This window comes from Tenrec ecaudatus, chromosome 18, assembly GCF_050624435.1.
Source record: "Tenrec ecaudatus isolate mTenEca1 chromosome 18, mTenEca1.hap1, whole genome shotgun sequence".
NCBI classification, from domain to species: Eukaryota; Metazoa; Chordata; class Mammalia; order Afrosoricida; family Tenrecidae; genus Tenrec; species Tenrec ecaudatus.
Window position 1 is genome coordinate 58,661,748 of NC_134547.1, and position 23,454 is coordinate 58,685,201.

General features: G+C 51.1%; 1 protein-coding gene and 1 long non-coding RNA gene across 2 annotated transcripts; one reads left to right on the forward strand and one right to left on the reverse strand.

The window, feature by feature from the left end:
- Positions 1-5,781: 5,781 nt before the first annotated feature.
- Positions 5,782-7,636, reverse strand: DDX28 (DEAD-box helicase 28). Its single transcript, XM_075537333.1, has one exon. The coding sequence runs from the start codon at positions 7,619-7,621 to the stop codon at positions 5,990-5,992; it is 1,632 nt and encodes a 543-aa protein (XP_075393448.1). The 5' UTR covers positions 7,622-7,636; the 3' UTR covers positions 5,782-5,989.
- Positions 7,637-7,720: 84 nt separating this feature from the next.
- On the forward strand, positions 7,721-14,549 carry LOC142431342 (uncharacterized). Its single transcript, XR_012780821.1, has 3 exons — positions 7,721-7,923; positions 8,339-8,481; positions 9,904-14,549. It is a non-coding gene; the product is annotated as an uncharacterized LOC142431342 (long non-coding RNA).
- Positions 14,550-23,454: the final 8,905 nt, after the last annotated feature.

The window sequence follows — 23,454 nt, forward strand, 5'->3', positions numbered from 1 at the left end:
ATACAAGGAAGCAGATGGACTTTGGGCCTCTACTCAAATCTTACCTCAGTACAAGAATGGTTTGTTTTAATAATCTGGCACTGTATGATACTCACCTTTCTGACACGATAGCTGAAGACAAAATGAGTGCATAAGCAAATGTAGTTAAGACAGCTGATGGTGCCTGACTACTAAAAGATATAGCATCTGGGGTCTTGAAGTTAAACAAGTGGCCACCTGTATTGGACAGGGTTCTCTAGAGAGACAAACCAGATTGCTAGTAATTATATATATAAATATACTTATAAAGATAGATATATAATTCAAGAAATGAACCATTAAATTATATACAGATAGATAATACAAGAAGTTAACAGTTAAGTTATAAAGCAGTGAGACACTAGCAGTCCTTTTAGGCTTGAGAGCTGCCAGTTGCCAGTCCCCTTCTGTAGAGAGAGCTGGGCTTTATATATCCAGGCAGCAAACAGCAAGGCAGGTCCCCAACTATCATCAACTGTCGGTCCCCAGCTCCAGAGATGAACATTCCAATCGTGTGGGCTTAAAGAGACCTCAACTTACAGTGACACAGTCCACAGGCTAGGCATCCCACAGGTAGTGTACCCCTTTAAACTGAGGCACAGAACAACCAAGGTGAGGCTCACCTAGCCATTTATCTCTCTGCCTTTCAGTTAATCCTACTTGTGTTTATCGGCCAGGCTGGCACAATAAACTATAGCAATCCACCCCTTGCCAGCCTGGCACCTGTACACAATTCTTTACCCATACATACTTATATAATTTCCAGATATTAATGAAATCACACTTATACTTATCATCAATCATCTATCATACATATAAATGAAAACACACTGAGTCAAATTATATCTGATATAACATACTTGAACAAAGGAAATATATGCAATAATCACATACAAAGAAAATACATTGACAATTACAAGCCTTGCTTTTGCAACTGATCACGTGGTCGTAATTGATAGGTAGAACTACCTTCTACTGCTACCCATTCTGCATTACCTTTGCCCTCAGCAAGCACCTCAGCTGGCTGTGGTTTTTGGCCTGGCGGGGTGACCCAGACCTTCATTCCTGAGGGGTCTGGGTCTTTATAAGTCCTGTTAGGATTGGGTCACTGTAACTTACAATTTATTTTAATAACAGGGCATGGTAACACTAAGAGTGGGCCTATGGGATCTCCTGGATTCCAGACATATTCTTTACCTCCATTATGTAACACCAGTCCAATTTCTCCTTAGTAGTCAGGATCAATCACCCCACTCAGTATGGTGAGACTCTTCCTGACCTGTTGATCCAAAGGCATGAGAAGTCCAAAGTGCCCAGGGGGCATTCTCAGCTGCCAGTTCGGTGGAATCCGTGCTGTGTTTCCAGGTGGGAGAGTTCCTTTCTTCGGGACCAGGACCTCCAAACCTGAGGAACACAGGGTTGCTGGGACAGGAAGCAAAAATGCTGCAAGGGGATCACTAGGAGTAATAGTGAGTGGTGCCACTCCAGCTTCCACCCCTTGGTTCCTGGACCCATGAATTCTGGCTATTGGAGACACAGCACCATATATTGGCCGCTGGTTTAGAGCATATACAACTTCCTGGAGAACATTGCCCAAGCCCCGCAAGTTGTTGCCACCTAGTTGGCACCGTAATTGTATATTTAGGAGCCCATCGTTCTATCAAGCCAGCAGCTTCAGGATGATGAGGAACATGATACGACCAGTGGATTCCATGGGAATGGGCCCATTGCCACATTGTATTTGCTGTAAAGTGAGTTCCTTGATCTGAAGCAATGCTATGTGGGATGCCATGCCGGTGGATGAGGCATGCTGTAAGTCCACGAATAGTAGTTTTGGCAGAAGCATCACGTGCAGGGAAGGCAAATCCATATCCAGAGTAGGTGTCTGTTCCAGTAAGAACAACCAAGGTGAGGCTCACCGAGCCATTTATCTCTCTGCCCTTCAGTTAATCCTACTTGTGTTTTTCGGCCAGGCTGGCACAATAAACTATAGCACTACCTATCAGGGAAGCAACAAAGCCCACATGGAAGAAGCACACCAGTCTGTGTGACCATGAAGTGTCAATAGGAAAAGATATCAAAAGTTCAAAAACAAGCAACCAAATTGAAACCCACCTGCAACATACTTGGACAGTGCCTCTCAGAAGGGCCACACGGAAGGGATGATAAATCCAGGGTATGGTAGAGCACTTCTGAAATATCTAACTAAACTCTGATCATTTAATATCTCTTCCTCTATCTGGTGTGGAGTGCCCCTCGTCCCGGGAAACGGGGCGCGGCCGGAAAGGCGGCCGCCCCCTCGCCCGTCATGCACCGCACGTTCGTGGGGAGCCTGGTGCTAAACCATTCGTAGACGACCTGCTTCTGGGTCGGGGTTTCGTACGTAGCAGAGCAGCTCCCTCGCTGCGATCTATTGAAAGTCAGCCCTTGACACAAGGGTTTGTAAAAAAATATATATATATCTCTTCCTCTATTATGGTTTTTATTCATTTCACCTCATTAATCATGCTACATTTGCATATGTCCACTTATATATTTAAGATCACTCGAAAAATGAAAGCCAAGATAGATAACCTTTCAAAACCAATAACAGGAGTAATGGTTCCCTGAGGGTACAGGAAGTAAGGGGGGGAAAGGAGAGCTGATACATTGATGACTATACAACCCCACTGGAGGGAGTAAACAGTAGAAGTGTATGTGAATGGATATATTGGCTAGTATAAGATGCAGTAAAATAATTAATAAATAGAAGAACACCTATTTGGAACCTCGTGGGGCTGGAAAATTAACTTAGTTAACTGCTGAGGTAAACAGCTTGCGGATGAGGCTGAATAGAATTACACGACATAGCAATTTCACTTCTGGGGTCCTTGTTGGCAAATGCTCAGATAGCGCTACTCAAGAGTCAACAAGTGGTAAGAACCCAGGGTCTGTCTGTGGAGGAATGGAGGTTAAGGTGCAGTGGAAGTTCATTGTATGGCTTTTTTATCCACAATCCCTCCTTGATGTATTATAAATGGCAGCCTCTATTCCCAGGGTTACAATCCCATTTTGGAGGGAGTTCTGTTATGCTAATGAGCAGGAGGAAGGTGGGGTGTATGCTGAGCCTCAAATTGACTAGAGGGATGAATTAAGTCATCACCCTGTGTTTCTTTGGTTGTAAATGACACACAGGCCAGCTTGTGGCAGTTATATAATCTCCTGTCAACTTGAGTGAAGTGGTGGGGTCTAGCCTGTCAACCAGGTCATAGCCAATGATGTCTCTGTGTGGGCATGACCTTCTGTTGAGGATTCTGGGAACTCTTGTCTTCCTCCCTGGAGGCAGGACACTCTGCTTCATTCTGTTGACAAGCCATATGGAACCATGCTGATGGCAGCCAGAGCCCTGGAGCTGGAGAAGCCACATGGAGAGCCACCCCAGCGCTGAGATGCTCCACAAGACGTTTCACCCACTGGCCTGTGATCTTCGTGATTCCAGCATCGTTGCATGTGCTGTGTGAGTCTGTAGAAGAATCTATGGACTAGTACCAGACATATGAGCTAATATCAGACTTATAAGCTAATGTTGAACTTAAGGACTTGATCTGGACTGGGCTGTTTCCTCAATATACACTTACTCTTGGATATCAAGCTCTCTCTTACACATATGAGTGTCTCTGGATTTGTTTTTCTAGCCAACCCAGACTCACACAGCTCCTTCAAAGCCATTCTGTGTGCAGGACGGCCAGCTCCAAAGCGAGGGAGTGAGCTGCCAGGCCTACGGACAAATCAGCAACCTAAGAGGAGCCGCCGGGGTTCCCATTCGCCACCCTGCCCCAGGTGGTGGTGGCAGCTGCCTGGGTTACCGGATGAGAAGGGTTGCTTTGGAGCAATGACTGTATCCTTCCTGTTTACTGATCCTGGCTTATGGGAACCGGTTAACTTTCTTAATAAACCCCTTTAATTGGAGTAGTGTCTGTGAGATCCGTGTGGCCACTGCAATGAATTACAGAACCCGGCAGAAAAGTAGCGTGTCAGAGAGGAATGATTGGTGTCAGAACAGGGGAAAGGAGGCTGGAGGCTGGCGGCAGGTCTGGACTCTGCTTGTGGCAGATGGCCTGGGGCTGCTGTGGACCATGACCCTCCCCGTCCTGAAGCCAGAGACCAGATGTGCCTCTGTAGCGTTTGACTCAGAGGCACAAACTGGGGCATACACAGGTACATAAAATGGAATACTAGTCACCCCAAAAATAAATAAAGTTCTGATATATGCTACTGTGCAGGAACCTCAAAAACATCATGCTGAATGAAATAAACCCTACAGATTCACATATTGTAGGACCCATTTTTTTAAGTAGGTCGATACATATATCGAATACAAATGGGTGACTGCCAAGAATCAAAGGAGAGGGAGCACTGTTTACTGGAGAAAGGTTTTGGGGGCAGGAGGCCATGAGAATATTTTGCAACTAGATGGGAGGCGGTAGTTGGTAGCACTGACTGTACAGTCATTGTTCACTTTAAAATGGTGACTTTTTTGATGTGTGGATTTCACCTCAACAGAAGGTGCAGACAGGCTAGTTTTGTTCATATTTCTGTGATCTAGAGCGAGTTCCTTTACCTCCGTGAGCCTGGGTCTTCATCTGGGAAAGAGGGCTAAGCTCACATGCTGGTGAAGGTTGACAGCTGGGCAAACTGGTTGCCCCCAAAGTCGGGCCCATTCCTCTTCTGGGCAGCCTTACTTACCATTTTTTAAAGGCTGCAAGTATTTGCACGTCGTTCTCTGGGGTGACGTGATCCTGCTGCAGTCCATGGCATGCTGCAGTGTGGAATCTGGGGTAAGTGAGGGGCTGCTGTGCTAATCGGACCCGTTTTAGGGAGTGGTTTACAGGTAGGTGTTGGAGCACTGTACCAGCTGTTTCTACATGAGGCTCTGTGCTCCCGTAGACTTACCATCGCTGAGACCAGTTCTCCACCTTCCTAAAGCGGTGACCCTTTAAAACAGTTCATGTTGTGGTGACCCCCAAGCATAAAATTATTGTTGCTACTTCATAACTGTAATTTTTCTGTTATGAATCGGGTGACCTGTGAAAAGGTCATTCGACCCTCAAAGGGGTCGAGACCCATAGGCTGAGAACCAATGCCCGAGAGGATGGCTATGAGAATCCCTTTGATGGCAATGGGTTTTACAAAACACTTAAATCCTCTTCCTCCTTCCTCGGAGATGGGACAGAAGGCAGAGCCTGGGACACACAGCGGGCCACACTTCTGCAGCGGCTGCCTTTCATTTTCTGCCCAGAGATCACGCCAAGAGCGGCCCAGCTCGCCTTGGACAATGTTAATGCAGAAACTCTCCCCACAGCTAGTCACACCTCTTCCTCCCCCTGGGGCATCGTTGTGTTTTCAATTTTTAAAGTTTAAAATAGAATTGACATAAAATACTTGCCATGCTCATCATTTTGAAATGTCCACTTCCAAAAGAAAAGAAAAAAGTCCACTTTAGTGACATTAATTCCATTCCCTAAATTGTCACCATCAGAAGGATTTCCAAATTTCATCTTTATAGACAAAACAGTCTCTCATGAAAAGAATGTGACCCCCTAGCCCTTGTAAAAATGAATAAAACAACTTACTGCCATCAGGTCAGTTTTGACTCATGGTGAGAGTCGGAAAGCCTCTCTCTCACTGAGCTGCTGGCAGTTTTGAACTGTTGACTTGGAGACTAGCAGTCAATAGATATCCCACTCTGTCACCAAGGCTTTTGATAAGCACAGACAAATATGCCTCAGGTAAAAATTTTAATAAGTACATCTTAGAAATTTAAAAAAGGGTGAGACCTAAATGGTTACAAACAAAACCCAAAAGAACACATTAACAAAAAGAGCCATTGTGTGGGGTCTAGTTCTTTCCAAAGTTCACTAACTTCTCCCCCAACTAAAACTGTTATTTTCCTGCGGACAGAGACGGCCCTTGTTCTGGCTTCACACTTAAGTCAGACTCCATCAGGTTGCTGAGGTGAAGGCTCTCTCACAGAAGACTCTAGGCCCGGAAGGCTTCTCCTTCGGCGAGCGGCCAGCTCAATTTTCTGGACCAGACCCACATCCCAAGGATGCGTTACAAAGCTGATGACAGTGCCTGGCACCCTACTCCCCACACGGCCCACCCTCCCTGCCCTGTGGATGTAGTCTTGCAGGGTGAAGGGGAAATCATAATTGACAACCAGCTCCACATGGGTGCTATCCAGGCCACGAGAGGCTATGTCTGTACAGAGAAGTATGTCTTGGGAGCCCTTCTGGAAGCCCTGGAAGATGCCTGCCCTCATGGCAGCTGGCATTTGTCCCTGCAGTCTTAAGTGTGGGATCTTGTGGTCGTCCAGAATATATCCTAGCCAGTTCACAGTGGTGGAGCTATTACAGAACACCAGGACAGCTCCAGAGGGGCCGGCCCTAGTGGCTTTGTCATGTTGCTTGAGGATCTGCACCAACTCGGTCACCTTCGCTACTCCCTTGAGTCTCATAAACGTCTGTCTGACATGAGGCATGATGCAGTGGAGCCTGGAGCTGGTGATGGTGGTGACGGCCTCTGGCCTTGTCACTTTACTCAGCAGCTGGCCTGCCCCTTCAGGGAAAGTGGCTCCCACCAGCACCAGCTGAGCTTTGGGATTGAAGGGATCTTTTAAGTCGGCTGGGCTTTCCGCTAGGTGGCTCTTCTCCAAGATGTAGTCCACCAGTTCTAGGAAGCTCTCGTCCAGCAGGGTGTCTGCCTCATCCAGGACCAAGAAAGACAGCTGCTCCAGGCTGACCAGTCGCCCTTTCAGGGCCTTCCACAGAGCCCCTGGAGTGGCTACTAGCACCGCAGCCGGGGGCTGTTTGGACAGCTGCAGCTGGATCTTAGTCATGCCGTGCCCACCCCTTAATTCCCGCACCAGCAGGCCCAAGGAGCTGCCCAATGGCAGGGCCACGGCGTGCACCTGCTCGGCCAATTCTCGGGAAGGCACGAGGACCAGGCCCAGGGGCGCGGGGATGCAGCCGGGGTGCAGGCTAGGTCGGCCCAAGAGTCGTTGGAACAGCGGGAGGAGGTAGCTGAGCGTCTTCCCACTGCCGGTTTCCGCCGCGCAAAGGACGTGGCGGCCGCGAAGGAGCGGCGGGATGGTGCTCAGCTGCACGGTCGTGGGGCTCACCACTTCAGGCGCGGCCTCCCGCAGGGCGCCCAGCACTCGGGGCTCGAGGCCCAGGTTGGCAAAACTGTCCTGGGAGGAGCGGTTGCGCAGCGCGGGCGCCAGCGGTTGATCGCGTTCGATGGAGAAGTGATCCCCGCGCGCGCGCCGATGCTTCCAGCCGCGGGAGGCGAGCGGCGCGCGCTCCCAACGGCCCAGCGTGAGGCGCGCCGGTTGGTTCAGCTCGGGTCGCCGAGCGGACACCAGTAACGGCCCTGGTCGCGCCAGCACCGGCTGCGGACCGCTCCGCCGCCCGCCCTGCCGCTGCTCCTGTCGCCGCTGCAGAGCCCGCGGGATACGCACCACCGGCAGGGTCTCCTCCGGGCCGTGGACCGCCAGGCCCCGCCGGGGAGCCGAGAGCAGCCCGGGGGTGAGGGACAGGAGCCGCACGCACCGCGGCAAGCCCATCTTCGCTCAGGCCCGGAGGCGACGCGCAGTGGTGACGTCACGGCGCGCGCCGCCTCGCGTACGGAAGCCGGCGCGGCGCGGACGCCAGGCGACCGTTAGGGGGCGTGGCTCTCCGTTGAGTTCAGTTGGTCAAGGGATGCGCTCAAAGTCGGGCGGACGTTGGGAGTCGTCCGTCTGATTGAATTGGCGGGGATAAGGCCTTGGACACTGGTTTTGGGTTTTTTGTTTTTAATCCGTAGATAATTGGGTCTCGGCCTCACATTTATAAACGAAGCACGTTACGAATTGGTTGAACTCTCCTGGTGAGTTTCGGAGACGAACTTGTCTCTCGGGAGTAGGCAGTAGCGTCCCCACCCCCGACCCCCTTACAGAGTGACCGGTGGTTTCACACAGCCTCTCTGGAGGCTCGCCACCCGCCTTAGGCGTAACCACTGCTGTGCAAAGATGGGCAAGGACATTGGCATGCCTTCATGGCCACGCCCTTTCCCCTACCTGCATCAGCACTGTGCTGCAGTCCCGGCCATTCTCCTGCCATTACCGGTCTCGGCCTTTTATCATGACACACCTCAACCCTTTCCCCATCTTTCTGACTTGGCTCCCTACCTCCTCCGTGCCTGTGACTCACTGTCGATGGCCTGCTACCTGACCTCCCTTACTTAAAGTATAGCTCTCTGGCTGTGTCACCCACTGACTCAATGGACCCCCCATTGCCTGCAGATGACCTGCTAATCCTTGTCCAGAATCAGGCCCCAACTTCGGCCAATGCTGCTGCTGCTGCTGCCAATTCTCGGGAACGGAGCATCTTACTCAAGCGATGGCTCCCATGCAAGTTGGACCTGGGGCTTGTAGCCCTTCACGAGGTAATTTATCAGCTCTCTAGAGGAACCCGAAGTATGGTCATGTCAATGCCCCCTGGCTGTCATGGAGTTCCTCCATAGCTACGTATGACCCTGACTGTCTCCTGTTAAGAACACGCCTTTTGTGGTCCCTCTTTAAGCTGCTGGTGGGACCACGAGATTCTCAGCTACTGTGGGAAATAGCTTGGTGGGGGCGGGGGTTATCATATGATTGATTTCTAATGGTATAGCATCATGATTTGAAAGATGATTTTTAGTGACTTGATTTTTAAAAAATTACTGGTGCTTGCCTTGTGGGTTAGCATATGATCTATTTAGAAGTATGTTATATGTGCACTGGAAAAGTTATATATAATTGTGCTGCTAATTGGGTGCAATGTTCTGTATATATCTGAAAGATTGAGTTGATTGTGTTGTTTAGTATTTCTTTATACTTTGTTGATTTTCCTTTTAGTTTATCTGTCTTTGCTTGAAAGCGATGTGTTAAAGTCTAGTATTTTCCTACTTTGCCTTTTGATTCTGTGAGTTTGTTGTAAGTCTGTTTGTCTTTTTGATTCTGTGAGTTTATGTTGAGGCTTTTGCACTGAACGCATAGCTGTTTATTATTGTTCTTATTGTTCAGCTGTGGCTTTCATCAGTGTCTAATGACCTTATGATGACTTTACTTTGATATATATTTTTCATAAATTAGTATTTATACTCCTGCTTTGACTGCCATTTGTTGTTGTCATTAGGTGTCGTCGAGTCAGTGCAACAGAAAGAAACACTGCCTGGTCTTTTGCTATTCTTACAGTTATTCTTATGTTTGAGCCCTTTAATGTAGCCAACAACCAGACCCAACCCACGCACCTGAAGCTGGTCCTGGGGTGTAATAGGTATTCCAGGAGCCTTTGTTAAATGAAGAGATGGACGGGAGGGATAGGAAATGATCACAGTATCTTCTCAGTTCTGCCTTTATCTTTACACACACACACACACACACACACAAACACACACACACAAACACACACACACACACAAACACACACACACACAAACACACACACACATACAAACACACACACACACACAAACACACACACACACACAAACACACACACACACAAACACACACACACAAACACACACACACACAAACACACACACACACCACCCCTTTGCTCTCCTTTTCTTGAAGAACCTGTCTGTGTCCTGTTCCACTATTTATAGGCATCAGTGAGGGAGCTATAGGCTTTGAAACTGCACCCAGAGGCTCTTCTTGGAGAAAGAAGGTTTTACAGGAACAAAGCCCCATGAGGAGATGCACTTCAAGGAGCAGAGAGGTTTGGGACATGGCCTTAGGCTAGATTTCAAATGAATAAACACTTAGAAAAATAATTTTATTTTATTAAAAAATAATTCTATTTTTTATTGTTCTTCCTACAGGGCGGGAAAACGCTGGACAAAAGGAGCAACTGAGCGCCAGGGAGGGGCTGCTCCACTCTGCAGGCTCGCCCTGCTCCAGGTCACCTTTCTCCCTGGGCCATTGAGACCCCCGGCAGGGGGCGAGTGGCTTCTTCCCTGTGGCCTTGCTGGTCAGAGAAGGCTGGGGTAGAATGCCTCCCACTGGCGTCCTGTGGCTGTGGCCACAGAGCCCCGCAGCAATCCTGTGACCCTTCCTAGAAAGGCTCACCCAGGGAGCTTTGGTGGAAATTAGCCTCCTGCCAGTGGTTTCCCAGTGTGGGATTCTGGCGCTGGGGCAGCTGGATTCACTGTCCAATTCCATGGAGGCTACCTGTCTTTTGGAGGCTTGGCATTTCTCAGAAGTCTGGTTAGGCCTTGGCTCTTCTCTTTCCCCCTCTGCTGGGCAGGTTACATGCAGACCCCCCCAAAAAGTATCTGTAGCTGGCAGCCAGGCAGCATACCTTCCCAGGGCAGCCTCCCGGGGTTGCTGTACCTATGGTGAAAATGATGTGGTGTGTGGCCCCGGCACCTGGGATCCACTGCTGCTGGGGAGAAAACCCTACCTGATCAGTCGTCCCTACTTTATGCAGATGGCTGCCAGACCACCTCTCTCTCACATCTGTTTCTGGATGAAGCCCTTTTAAGGGCTTGGCATTGAATACCCAGTCCGGGCCCATCGCCTCTCAGGGTCCCCTCCCAAAGGGATGTTGGCTGTCAGGGAGCCTCAGGGAGCCCGTGGCGGCAGCAGACTTGATGGTCTCCATTCCCAGGGAGACAATCGAACCTCCAAAGGACTGTGCTCCGTTCCCTCTCCCTTCCACAAGGCAGGAATCGTTTCTTAAGGCCTGTCACTTCGGAAGCATGAGTGGACATGGTTTCCACGTTGTGGGAGAAAATACATGCTGACGTAAATCTGTCAGGACCCCTCCCGTGGAGCCCTCGTGGCTCAGAGGGTTCATGCTGGGCTGCCCATTGAAAGGTTGGGAGTTCCACGAGCCACTTCATAAAAACAGGTTGTGGCCATTTACTTTTGTAAGACTAACAGCCTTGGAAATCCTAAGTAGCAGATATCTGTGCAGGTCCCCATGAGTCAGACCTGATGGCACTGGGTTGGTTTTTGATTTAAGAATTGCTGCTCCCTTGGCAGTTCTGCTTGAACCCCATGCATAATGACGGAATGCCAGCCTCCTGAGACTTTCGTCTCCTTGAGAGAAAGGCAAAGGGTCAGCATGACCTGGAGTTTCCAGGCAGGGGTGGCTGGAGGAGGCACTGCACCTTAGCCCCGCTGCCTGGGACAGTGTCCACAGGTCCACAGTCTTAGTCTCATGCCATCTCCCCTGGACGCGTGCCCTTGCCGGCTCTGACACCACCCGTTCCTGCTCTCGCATCAGTTTGAGAGGCGCTCGATGGGACCTAAGTGTATGTCTCAGGACCTAGGGGAAGGCTCTGGAGGCAGGCGCCCTTCTGGAGAGGCCCTCGGTAACTCGTCTTCAAACTGCTCTCCTGCATCCCTTTGCCAAGGGCATGCTTGGCTTTTGCTGCGGAGCCAATCGGGAAAGTGCCCAAAGGGAAGCATCCTGCATCTCAAAGGGGAAGAGGAGCTTAATAAAGATTCGAGCCTAGCTTCCCTAGGGATGACACCTCACTGTCAACAGTGAGTAGGTACACTGGGGGCCCTGAAGGGGTCTCAGATCCTCGGACCATTTCTGGGGAGGTTCTGAAGAGGAGTAGGCAAGCTCAAGAGGGGTGGTTGTCACCCAGGTGGGCTGTCTGTACTGATACTTCTTGTGCAAGTGCCGGGCCTAGGTCTACGTAGTCGTTTGCCTTTCCAGAATTCAGAGGTCATATTGATATTCACAAAACACACCCAGCTGGGATGTTCTCTACGAAGCGACCAAAGGGTCTGGTATCTCAAAGGGAAATGGTAGTGAAGTTCGCTGTCGCTACCATGGACACAGAGAAGCTCTCTCCAGAGGGGAGGGGACAGAGAGGCACCCTGGGTGGTCCTCACACCTGGCCCTCTGCACCCTTGTCCTCCTCAAGTAGCCACTCCCTGTGGCCCTTAGCTGAGGGGCTGGCCCAGGAGGGCAGGAGAAACCCAGACTTGAGATGGCCTGAGCAGCAGGCCTGAGCTAAGGAAGGAGATGGCACTGACCCCCAGCGCTCAGCAGTTGGAGAGGCATTTGGTGTGTGTGTGTGTGCGCGCGCGCGCACGCGCACACATACACACACAAGGGCCTCCTGTTGGGACTTCAGATTTATGGCTGATAGATGTGAGGTCCAGCTGATGACATTTAAGGGGATGCTGAGAGGGCAGGATGAGTATTATGAATGAATTCACCGAGTGACTCATTTGAACAGGACATTCAGTACAAATCAGCTGGCAACCTTAGTCCCCACCTGCCTCAAAAAGACGAATAGTAGCACCATCACCCCCCTGCCCCTGCCCTGGTCACCAGGAAAGGATGAGATGGGAGCTGGAGCTGGACACTGGCCCAGGCAAGGAAATGGGCAGCCGTGATGAGCACTACTGAGACAGGAAGACGGGGACACTATGTTCCCAGCCTGCTCTCAGGTCCTCACGATGGGACTCCACTGGAGGCAGCCTTTGGCTCAGTGTGCAAAGGACTTTGTGGTCCTGTGCGCTGTCCACAGACCGTATTGTGTTCTCTGGGAAGCCCTTTGTGCTGGTCTTGTTACACAGCACTGGGGCATATGTTGACTGGGGCTGGAGCAGAGGGCTGGTGCCCAGGATGCCCAGGCCGCTTGCATTATTTGAGAGATTGGCCTAGCTTGGCTGAGAACCACAATTTCTCTCTACCGCCCAAGTCCCTTCAATGAATGTGGGGCCCGTTAGGATGAGGGGGAGGCACCAGGTGTAATTAGAACAGTCTGATTGTGGGGATGGTAGGAGGCGGTATGATGGGGAAGGTTCGCCCTGGCCTGTGGGAGCATCTCTGATCTGGTGGGATACGGCTATCTCACCCGAGAGAACCTGGGTGTCCTGTCAGGGAAGGCAGCACACAATGGGCAAGTGGATTATCAACTTGAAAGGGCCTGAGGACCACCGGGAAGCGTGCAGAAACAGGGATTCCAGGAAAGGAGCTCAGAGGCAAATAGCAAGCAAACTCACAGCTGTGGGTTCCATGCCGACTTACAGGGACCCTACAGGACTGGGTAGAGCTGCCCTGTGGATTTCTGAGGCTGTAGTGTAGGCCGTGGAAAGTCCTACCTTTCCCTCTCGGGGAGGCTGGTGGTTTCAAACTACAGACCTTGCAGTCAGCAACCCAACGAGTCACCATTCTACCCCCTGGGCTCAGCACTACCTGTGATCTAGAGTCAGGTGCAGGATTGTACGTTATCAACGGACTCAGAGCTTGGGCAGTTCTGTGGCAGTGCTTGTTGCGTCGAATAACCAAATGATTGGTCTAAATCGAGATGTTCTAGAGAGAGTGAGAGATGAATGCCAGGCAGCGGATGGACAGGCCTGTGCCAGGAGCCCAGAGCTGCTGGACTGGCATTCTCTGCAGGCATCGCCGCTGAGGAGGGTTGGCATTCTGGTGAAGAATCCGACTCTTTGGTGTCCTAGGTTGTTGCTGCTGGGACTGTCAAATGCATATGCCATTGTGGGAAACAGCATGGGGAGGGAGGTCCTAAAGAGTGGAGCAGGTCCCCCTACTATCTCCATTTCCGTAGTGCAGACCCGCGGGGATCCAGACTTTATTGTTTAATAATCCTGGTGTGCCGCCTCCGCAAACCAGCCAACAAGCCGACTCTGAGAGGACGTTGCAACTCCACCTCTAGGTGTATCCCTGAGAGTGACAGCCGGGTCAAACCCTCGCTGGCGAGTGTTCAGGTAGCGCTATTCACGAGTCAATGTACCCAGGGTCGGTCTGTCTGGAGGAATGGAGCCTATGGTGCAGTGGAAGTTCTTATTATGGCTTTTTCAGTCACAGTTCCTCTTTGATGTATATGTACTTTATATATATCTATGCCCAGGGCTACAGTCCCACTGTGGAGGGAGTTCTGTTAGGCTAATGAGCAAGAGGAAGGTGGGGTGTATTCTGAGTCTCAAATTGACTAGTGGGATGAATGAAGTCACCACCCTGAGCTTCCTTGATGGTGAGTGACACACAGGCTAGCTTGTGGCAGTTATATAATCTGTCAGTTTGAGTAAAGGGGCAGAGTCTAGCCTGTCAATCAGGTCATAGCCAATGAGGCCTGTGTGTGGGCATGACCTTCTGTGGATTCTGGGAACTCTTCTTCCCTGGGGGCAGGGCACACACCCTCTCTGTTCATTCTGTTGACGAGCCACATGGAGCCGTGCTGATGGCGGCAAGAGCCCTGGAGCTGGAGGAGCCACATGGAGAATCTCGCCAGCGCTGAGATACTTCCACAAGACTTTTCACCCACCGGCCTCTGATCTTCCTGCTTTCGGCATCATTGCACGTGCTACGTGAATTTGTAGAAGACTTTATGGACCAGTACTGGACATACGGGCTAATATCGGACTTAATGGGCTTATGTTGAATCTAAGGACTTGATCTGGACTGGGCCGGGATGTTCTCTTAATATGCACTTACTCTTGGATATCAAAGTCTCTCTTACACATATATGAGTGTCTCTGGATTTGTTTCTCTAGTCAACCCAGACTCACACAGCTCCTTCAAAGCCATTCTGTGTGCAGGACGGTCAGCTCCGAAGCAAGGGAGTGAGCTGCCAGGCCCGTGGAGGACAACCCACAGCTATCAGATGTCAAAGAAAAAAATATATTGTGAATGGGGGAGTGCAGAGTGGAGACCCAAAGCCCATCTGTAGTCAACTGGACATCCCCTTACAGAAGGGTCTTGGGGAGGAGACAAGCCAGCCAGGGTGCGATGTAGCAACAACAAAACATATTTTTCCTCTAGTTCTTTAATGCTTCCTGCTCACCACTATCATAATCCCAGTTCTACCTTACAAATCCGACTAGACCTGAGAATGTACACTGGTACAGATCAGAACTGGAAACACAGGGAATCCAGGACAAATAAACTCCTCAGGACCAATAATGAGAGTAGCGATACCAGGAGGTAAAGGGGAAGGTGGGGGAGAAAGGGGGAATCGATCATAATTTACATATACCCCCCTGTCTGGGGGACAACAGAGAAGTGGGTGAAGGGAGATGTCAGACAGTGGAAGACATGACAGAATAGAAATGATGGTGAGAACTGCAGTGAGCTACAGAACCCGGCAGAAAGGTAGCGAGTCAGAGAGGAATGGTTGCCGTCAGAACGGGAAAGGAGGCTGGAGGCTGGCGGCAGGTTTGGACTCTGCTTGTGGCAGATGGCCTGGGGCTGCTGTGGACCATGACCCTCCCCCCTCCTGAAGCCAGAGACCAGATGTGCCTCTGCAGCGTTTGACTCAGAGGCACAAACGGGCATACGCTGGCACATAAAACGGAGTATTATCCAGCCACGAAAAGAAAGGGTGTTCTGACACATGCCCCCAAATGGATGAACCTGGAAAATGGAAACAAGCAGGCCACAAAGTTAGTGTGTCATGTTTCTATTTAAATAAGATACTCAAAAGAGCTTGAGTCGGAGATGAAATGCAGGTGGGCGGTTGCCAAGAATCAAAGGGGAGAGGGGGAGCGTCTGCTTACAGGAGAGCGCATTTGGGGGGAGGTGAAAATACTCCGGAACCATAGAGGGGTTGCACCACTGGACTGCCCATTGACTGAATGGGTCACTTTAAAATGGATAGTTTCTTGTTATGTCAATATCACCCCCACTGAAGTGCCAGCCGGCTGGGCTCAGGGCATTTCTGTGATCTTGAGTAGGTTCCTTAACTTCTATGAGCCTGAGTCTTCCTCTTGGGAAGAGGGCTAAGCTCAGACATGCTGGTCAAGGTTGACAGCTGGGCAAACTGGTTGCCCCCAAAGCCAGGTCCATTTCTCCTTTGGGCAGCCTTCCCTGTTTTACAGGCTGCGAGTATTTGCATGTCGTTCCCTGGGGTGTTGGGATCCTGCAGAGACTGGAATCTGGGCTGCAGTGAGGGGCTGCTGGGCTTATGGGACTCGCTTTAGGGAGCGGTTTACAGGTGGGTGTTGGGGCGCTAACAGCTGCAGCTCCTCCGCGAGGCTCTCGATTGAGGGTTGCTATGAGGAGAATCCCCTCGATGGCAGTGGGTTTCAGAAAACACTTTGATCCTCGTCTTCCTCAGCAAGAGATGGGGCGGAAGGCAGAGCCTGGGCCTGCACAGTGGGCCACACTGCTCCAGTGACTGCCTTTCATTTTCATTTCCTGCCCAGAGCCATCCCACCAAGAGCGGCCCAGCTCACCTCAGCGGGCAATATTGGTGCAGAAAACTCTCCCCACCGCTAGTCACTCTCCCTTTCCCCTCCCCACGAGCATAGTGTTGCTTTTGTTTTTTGAAGTATTTTTAAGGTAGCATTGACACAAACCATTTTCACCATTTTGAAACGACCATTTCAGTGACATTAGTTCTCATGTCACCATCAGCACTCTCTTTCCAAGGACTTTCTACTCTCGGAAGAGAAAATGCAGTCCCAGTCCTCCCAGTCCCTGGTCAGACAACCAAAGTTACCGCCCTGAAGTCAATTCTGACTCCGAAGGAACTTAGGGGACGGGGTAGACATGCCCTAATATTTACTGGCGTGGAAAGCCTTGTCTTTCTCCCTCGGGGCACCTGGTGGCTTCAAAATGCTGACTCTGTGGCTAGCAGCCCATGTGTAGCCCACTCCACCACCCGGGCTCCTCTCAGAGGCAAACTCACTGCCAGAGTCAATTCTGACTCATAGGACTCCTATGCCTCGCCATTCTGGTGGAGCAGCTGGTGGCTCTGCACTGCTGACGTTGCAGTGGTAGGCCCTCTGAACCTTCCAGTAGAAGCCTTTCATTATTCCAGCTCGGCTTCTTTTAAACATCTGGGGTCCGATTCTTCCCAGAGTTCCCTCAATTCTGCCTCAATGGTCAATGTTCCTTGGGGAAGTAGTAATAGAGCTCCGAAGAACTGTTATTCCTCATGACATTTTGTAATCACAACAGGATACAAAGCCAAATTCGACTTTATTCGTCACCTGTCATTTGAGAGTGTGCAGACAGGGAAGCCTTTGGCTTAGGCATTGATGGCCCCAAAGCCAGCTTGCATCAGGCTTGCCGGGAGAAGGCGCGCTCCTGGAAGACTTCCACTCTAGCCAGCTGCCAGCTCAACTTCCTGGACCTGGCTCACATTGCCACAGAGGTGGGACAAGCGGCTCCCACCAGCACGAGCTGAGCTTTGGGGTTGAAGGCAACTCTTAAGTTGGCTGGGCTTTCCGCGAGGTGGCTCTTCTCCAAGATGTAGTCCACCAGTTCTAGGAAGCTCTCGTCCAGAACCAAGAAGGACAGCTGCTCCAGGCTGACCAATCGCCCTTTCAGGGCCTTCCACAGAGCCCCTGGAGTGGCCACTAGCACCGCAGCCGGGGGCTGTTTGGACAGCTGCAGCTGGATCTTACCCACGTCATTCCTCTTCTCCGCGCCCCCACCTAATTCCCACACCTGCAGGCCCAAGGAGCTGCCCCATGACTGGGCCACGGCCTGCACCTGCTGGGCCGATTCTCGGGAAGGCACCAGGACCAGACTTCAGGGAGCGGGCATGTGGCTCGGCCACGCCAGCAGCGGAGGGAGGTGGCCAGGGAGTTCTTCCACTGCCAATGGAATGCCAAGGACGTGGCGGCCGCGAAGCCGCGGCGAGATGGTGCCCAGTCGTGGGTGAAAAGCCTTCGGGCACAGCCTCCTGCCGCGCGCGGCGAGATGGTGCCCAGTCGTGGGTGAAAAGCCTTCGGGCGCAGCCTCCTGCCGAGCGCCCAGCACTCGGGGTTCGAGGCCCGGGGTTGCGAAACTGCCCCTGGAGGAGCGGTTTGCGGCGCGCGGGTGCCTGCAGTGAGCGCGCTCCCAGGAGTGGTCCCTGGGCCCGCATGCGCGCGCGGCCCGGCCGCGGCCCGGCCGGTGCTCCCAACGGCTCGGTTGGTGACTCACACCAGTAACGGACCGGTTCGCCAGCGCCTGGACTCGGCCGCCCTCTTGGCCGCTGCTACTGTCGCCGCGGTAGGGCCAGGGGGCTGCGCATCACCTGCAGGACCATCAAGGTCCCATGGGGTGCCAAGTGCCACTATGCCAGAGCCCTCTTCTGTGTGTCCTTGTTTACGCTGGCCCTCACTGCGAGTCTGGGGACGCTGCATGATCCCTTGGGAGTTCGAAGGTGCGAAGAGGTGTGTTAGGCGGAACTCAAGGTCTAGGGTCCAAAGCTGTCCTTAGAGTTCTGGATTTCCTGTTACTGAAAGGTTTCTGTACAACCTGGTGGCCACTGGTGGACAGGCTGATTTTGACCACAAGGAGTTGGTCCAAAGGATAATACAGTGACCCGTGCCCTAAGGTCAGAATTCAGTCTCCAAGTTCCCAAGCTGAAGAACTTGCTTGGATGTCTGACCTGACAGGTTTCATCCATTTCTATGTCCTCCTGTCTTTTAGCTGGAAAAACAAAAAAAGCATTTGGGGCATCCAGCCAGCATGGCGATATTGAAGGCATTGTTGGAGAAGGAGAAGACACAGGTATGTATTTTCACTCCTGTTTTGTCCGAGGATTTGGGGCCTGCTGGTGGCTTAGGGTCGCTTTCTCCTTGTCATTGTGTCCTGCAAGTATGGTGACCATCAACTCATAAAGAGAGGGTGGTACCTCCTTGAGCCCACGGCCCCAGCATTCTTCCCACCGCTCTGTGGGAGGGTACAAAAGGCACCACAAAATAGCTGGTTCCCTCCTGATCCCTGTTCCTACAGATGGACAGGTACGGAGCTTGACAGGTAGATTAGGCTTACTTTAAAAATTAAAAATAAGTTTGTAAGCTTTTGGGGGTAGTGTCTTAGCTTGCAGCATTTTAACCCTGCACAGCCATAGGGATTTAAGTTGCCCCTTTGTCTTTTTATTTTTTTCAGCTTGAAGGCTCATTTTAAAAATGGCTGGCGTATATTGTATAGATTGGTGGAGAGGTGGGGTCCCTTCTGTGGCCTGCAGCACCACAGTGCTTCCCATGGCTTCTGCCTCTGCTGACAAAATGACCTCCTCCTCATCACTTGGTTTCTCTCGATAGTCATCAACGCTCCCTCGAACTATGTTTATTGACTGCCTTGACTTCTGTTCTCTTAGTTTGTGGCCGCCTGCAGGAGCGGCACAGGGGCCGGTATGTAGTCAGTCATAACCAACAGCCTAACTCAACCCAGAACCATCGAATTGCTTCTGGTATGTAATAGGTAGTCAATAAATATTTGTTAAATAAATGGATGGATAGATATAGCAATATATTGTCAGTTCCACCTTTCTTCTCCTTACACACACACACACACACACACACACACACACACACACACACACACACACGGCTCTCCTTTTCTTAATGGACAGTCTGTGTCCTGCTCTTCTTTGCACGGGCATCAGTGAGGGAGGCACGCACACAGTTAGAAGGTTTTCCCAGAGCCCTTTCTTGGAGGAAGAAGCTCTTACAGGACCAGCCCCCTAGGAGGAGGAGATGTACATCAGGTTACATTTCAGAGAAACTAGATTTCCAATTTAAAAAAAACTTCAAAAACTTATTCCGGAAAACCACTTTACTTTTTCAATTGGTCCCAGCACAGGGCCAGAGAAGTGCTGGGACAATGGAAAGGAGTCCCTGAGCGTTGGGGTGGGGCTGCTCAGCCTTGCAGGCACACTCAGCTTCAGGTCACCTTCCTCCCTGGGTCTCCTGAGACCCCATGAGAGGCTCCTTGGGGGAGCTAGAGATTGCTTCTTTCTGGTGGTCGCCAGTTTCAGGAAGCCCAGCCCCTTCTACTTTCTGCTGATGGCACAGGCAGTGACTCAGGGCTGGAGGTGGCCCTGCTAAGCCACTCTGTACCGTCCCTGTCCCTGTGCACCTGGCTCTCCCTGGCCAGCCAAAAAAGTTCAGCTTCTTTCTTCTGCTGGAAAGTGGATCTAGAGGAAGAGAACCCAGGAGATCCAGGTATCTTCCAGGCAGCGTCAGCCCTGGTATGTTCAAAGCAGCCCCTCATTCCAGAACTCAGCTTCTGAGGCACTTTGCCAAAGGCCACGGTGGGATGGCAGAGGGGCTCCTGGCTGGGGAAGGCTCAGGCTCAGTGGCTCAAGTTCCCCTCCTGTTGCAGCAAGCTGAGTCCTGGGAGAATTCTTTGCAGAGATGTTAAGTCAGCGAGCTTTTGTGACGTCCAGAACTCCTGCCCCTGGGCCGCAAATGTTGAATTTTGGGACCTAGGCAGCCAAATTCTTTGTCTGACTCTCTTATAGGTAGATATCTCTTGGGAGCCCAGCATTTCTAAGCAGCCTGACTAGGGGTTTGCTCCACAGCTTCTACCTTTGCTGAGCTGGACACAGGAGAATCAGCATAGCACCTGTAGCTACCAGCCTGGAAACACGTCTCCCCATGACAGCCTACCTGGGTGGCTGTACCTATGGTGAAAATGATGTGATGTGTGTCCCAGTGGTTGGGAGGTACCTGGGAGCCACTGCTGCTGGGGAGAAAACCCGAACCGATCAGTCATCCCTACTTTACACAGATTGCTGCCAAGAACGCCCCTCTCTCACATCTGTTTCTGGATGAAGCCCTTTTAAGGACTTGGCATTGAATACCCAGTCGGGGCCCATCGCCTCTCAGGGTCCCCTCCCAAAGGGATGTTGGCTGTCAGGGAGCTTCAGGGAGCCCATGGTGGCAGCAGACTTGATGGTCTCCATTCCCAGGGAGGCGATCGAACCCCCAAAAGGACTGTGCTCCGTTCCCTCTCCCTTCCACAAGGCAGGAATCGTTTCTTAAGGCCTGTCACTTCGGAAGCATGAGTGGACATGGTTTCCATGTTGTGGGAGAAAATACATGCTGACGTAAATCTGTCAGGACCCCTCCTGTGGAGCCCTGGTGGCTCAGTGGCTCCCTGCTGGACTGCGCACTCCAAGGTTGGTGGTTCAAGCCTGCTAGCCACACCTAGGAGAAAGATGTGCCCATCAGCTTTCTGTAAAGCTTGACAGCCTTGGAAGCCCTTTGGGGTAGCTATACTTTGTCATACAGGAGCACTATGAGTCAGACTAGACGGCACTGAGTTGGTCTGCATTTGAAGAATCTTTCCCACATTGGCAATGAACTTTGTGTCCTATGAATGAACGCTAGCCTTCAGATGGTTTCATCTGCATTAGAAAGAGGCAAGGGGACAGTCTGACCAGGAGGATGGTAGCCTGGTTGCAAGGCTACGCATGAAAAGCCAACTCGCTTCAGCCCCACTTTCTATAGCACTGTGCCCACAGGTGTCCAGTCTCGGTATCACTTCCTCTCCTCAAGACGATTCCTTACTGTCATCCAAGACTAGTTATCATGCGCACATATTCCTGACTGCCCAGTGGGTTTGCTTACATTCCAATCGAGACAAGATCCCCACATTGCTTATTGTCTCTCCGTCTGTTGGCTCTCTTCTTCCTCCTCTCCGCTCTTTTTTTTCTTCTTTCCTCAATTCATTGTTTGAGTCATGCCCTGACTTAGTTGGAAGACCTGGACCAATCTAGAAAACTCTTCTGTCTAGTATAATGGATGCATCCTATGCAGTCATGATCCTATTCCCATTTCTGTAGTCCCAACTGCAACGGTGATTTATGGATCTGCCACTGTTCATGTCTCTTATGACAGGTTCCTTTGTTCCAAGCCCCTACTTAAGCCTTCAATTCTCTGCAAGCCCTTGGATACTGTTATGACTTCTTGCTAACAGTCTCCTTCAACCAGATGATAGGCCTTTGCCTTTATCCTGTGCTGTTGTTTTTTTTTTTCCTGTTTGACTTAACAGTTCTCTTTAAATGATATTTGAGATGTGGGGGCTCTTTGGTAGCCTACAACAACACCACCCTCAACTCTTCAAATGATTTGTCTCTGCTGAAATGTTAGCGCCTCGTCTTCTCGACCGTGGCGCCTCTCCTCGCCTTGTTAACCCGCTGGGTTTTTGTTAGGGTTCTTATCGCTCCCCTCTTGGCCCTGTTCCTTCCCTGACTGTGTGGGGGCCTTAGTGGTTACACATTGAACTACTAACCACATGGCCAGCAGTTCAAAATCACCAATGACTCATCAGGAGGACAGAGAGGGGGCTCTCAACTCCCATCAAGCGTGAGTCTCTGAAACTCACAGAGACAGTTCTACCCTGTTCTGTAGGACCACGATGACTTGCCATCAATTCGCTGGCGGTGAATTTCTTGTTGATGTTTTGAAGGAGATATGCACCATGACTGGTATGTAAAAAAATCCAGTCAACCCCAACCTACTACCACTGAACTGATTAGAACATGTAATAGGTGTTCAATAAATATTTATTAAATAAATGGATGAATGGATGGATGGAAGGATGGGTAGATAGAGCGGTATCTTCTCAGTTCTACCTTTAGTTTCCTTACACCAACACACACACACACACACACACACATACATACATACATACATACATACACTCCGGGATCTCCTCAAAGAACCTGCCTGTGCCCTCCTCACTTGGCACACAAGCATTAGTGAGGGCGCTGTGCCTCTCTCACAGAGCTAGAAGCTTGTGCCCAAAGGCCCTTCTTGGAGGAAGAAGCTTTTACAGGGCTAGATTCCCTGGAGGAGATGTCCTTCAAGGAACATCTTAGGTCAGAGTTAAAAAACAAAACCCCAAATAATTAAAAAGTAAACAGCTCCAAACTGGCAGCCTGTTACAAACAAAGTCATTTTGTTGTTCAGTTGTTCCCTCCCAGCTGCCTGGAAGGTCTGTGACTACAGATCACCTGGGCTTCTGGAGGGGCTCTCGGCTCCCCAGGCTCCTCTGTTTCAGGCCACCTTTCTTTCTGGGCTTCCTGAGACCCCATGAGAGCTGCCCCAGGGAGCTAGGCGTGGCTTGCTCCCGGTGATCTCCTCAGGGCTCCTGGCTGGGGAAGGCTCTGGTGGCAGGTCACGTTTGCCTCCTGTTGTGGCCAGTGGCAGTCCTGGGAGCATTCTTCAGAGCAGTTAAGTGAGCGAGGTTTTGTGAGGGCCTTCCACGCGCCAGTAGACTGCAAGCACTGAATTTTGAGGCTGGGGACACAGAATTGTGTCCAATTCTGTCCGAAGTGGGTGTCTCTTGAGAGCTCAACTTGCCTTGTGTTGAGGTGAGCAGGCCTCTGAAAAGCGGTCCAACCTGAGAGCTTTGGGGGCAGGGTGGGAGTGGGGTGGTTTGCCTCCTGCCACTTGGCTGCCCATGCTGAACTTTGGGGGCTGGAACAGCCGAATTGGGTGTCCGATTCGGATGGAACTCGGTGTCTCTTGTGAGCTGGCATTTCTCAGGAGCCTGCCTGGAGTCGGCTTCTTTGTTTCTGCCTTTGTCAGGCTGGTAACAGAAGCAGCTCCAATGTGCTCAGAGCCGCCAAGTGGGTGTCTCCTTATGCCAGCCTCCCTGGACTTTTCTATAGGCAGTGACCACAGGCGTAGGAAGGGATGTGGGAGCCACGACT

Coding starts and splice junctions, on each gene's coding strand:
- DDX28 (XM_075537333.1), bottom strand. CDS start 7,621: ATGGGCTTGCCGCGGTGCGTGCGGCTCCTGTCCCTCACCCCCGGGCTG.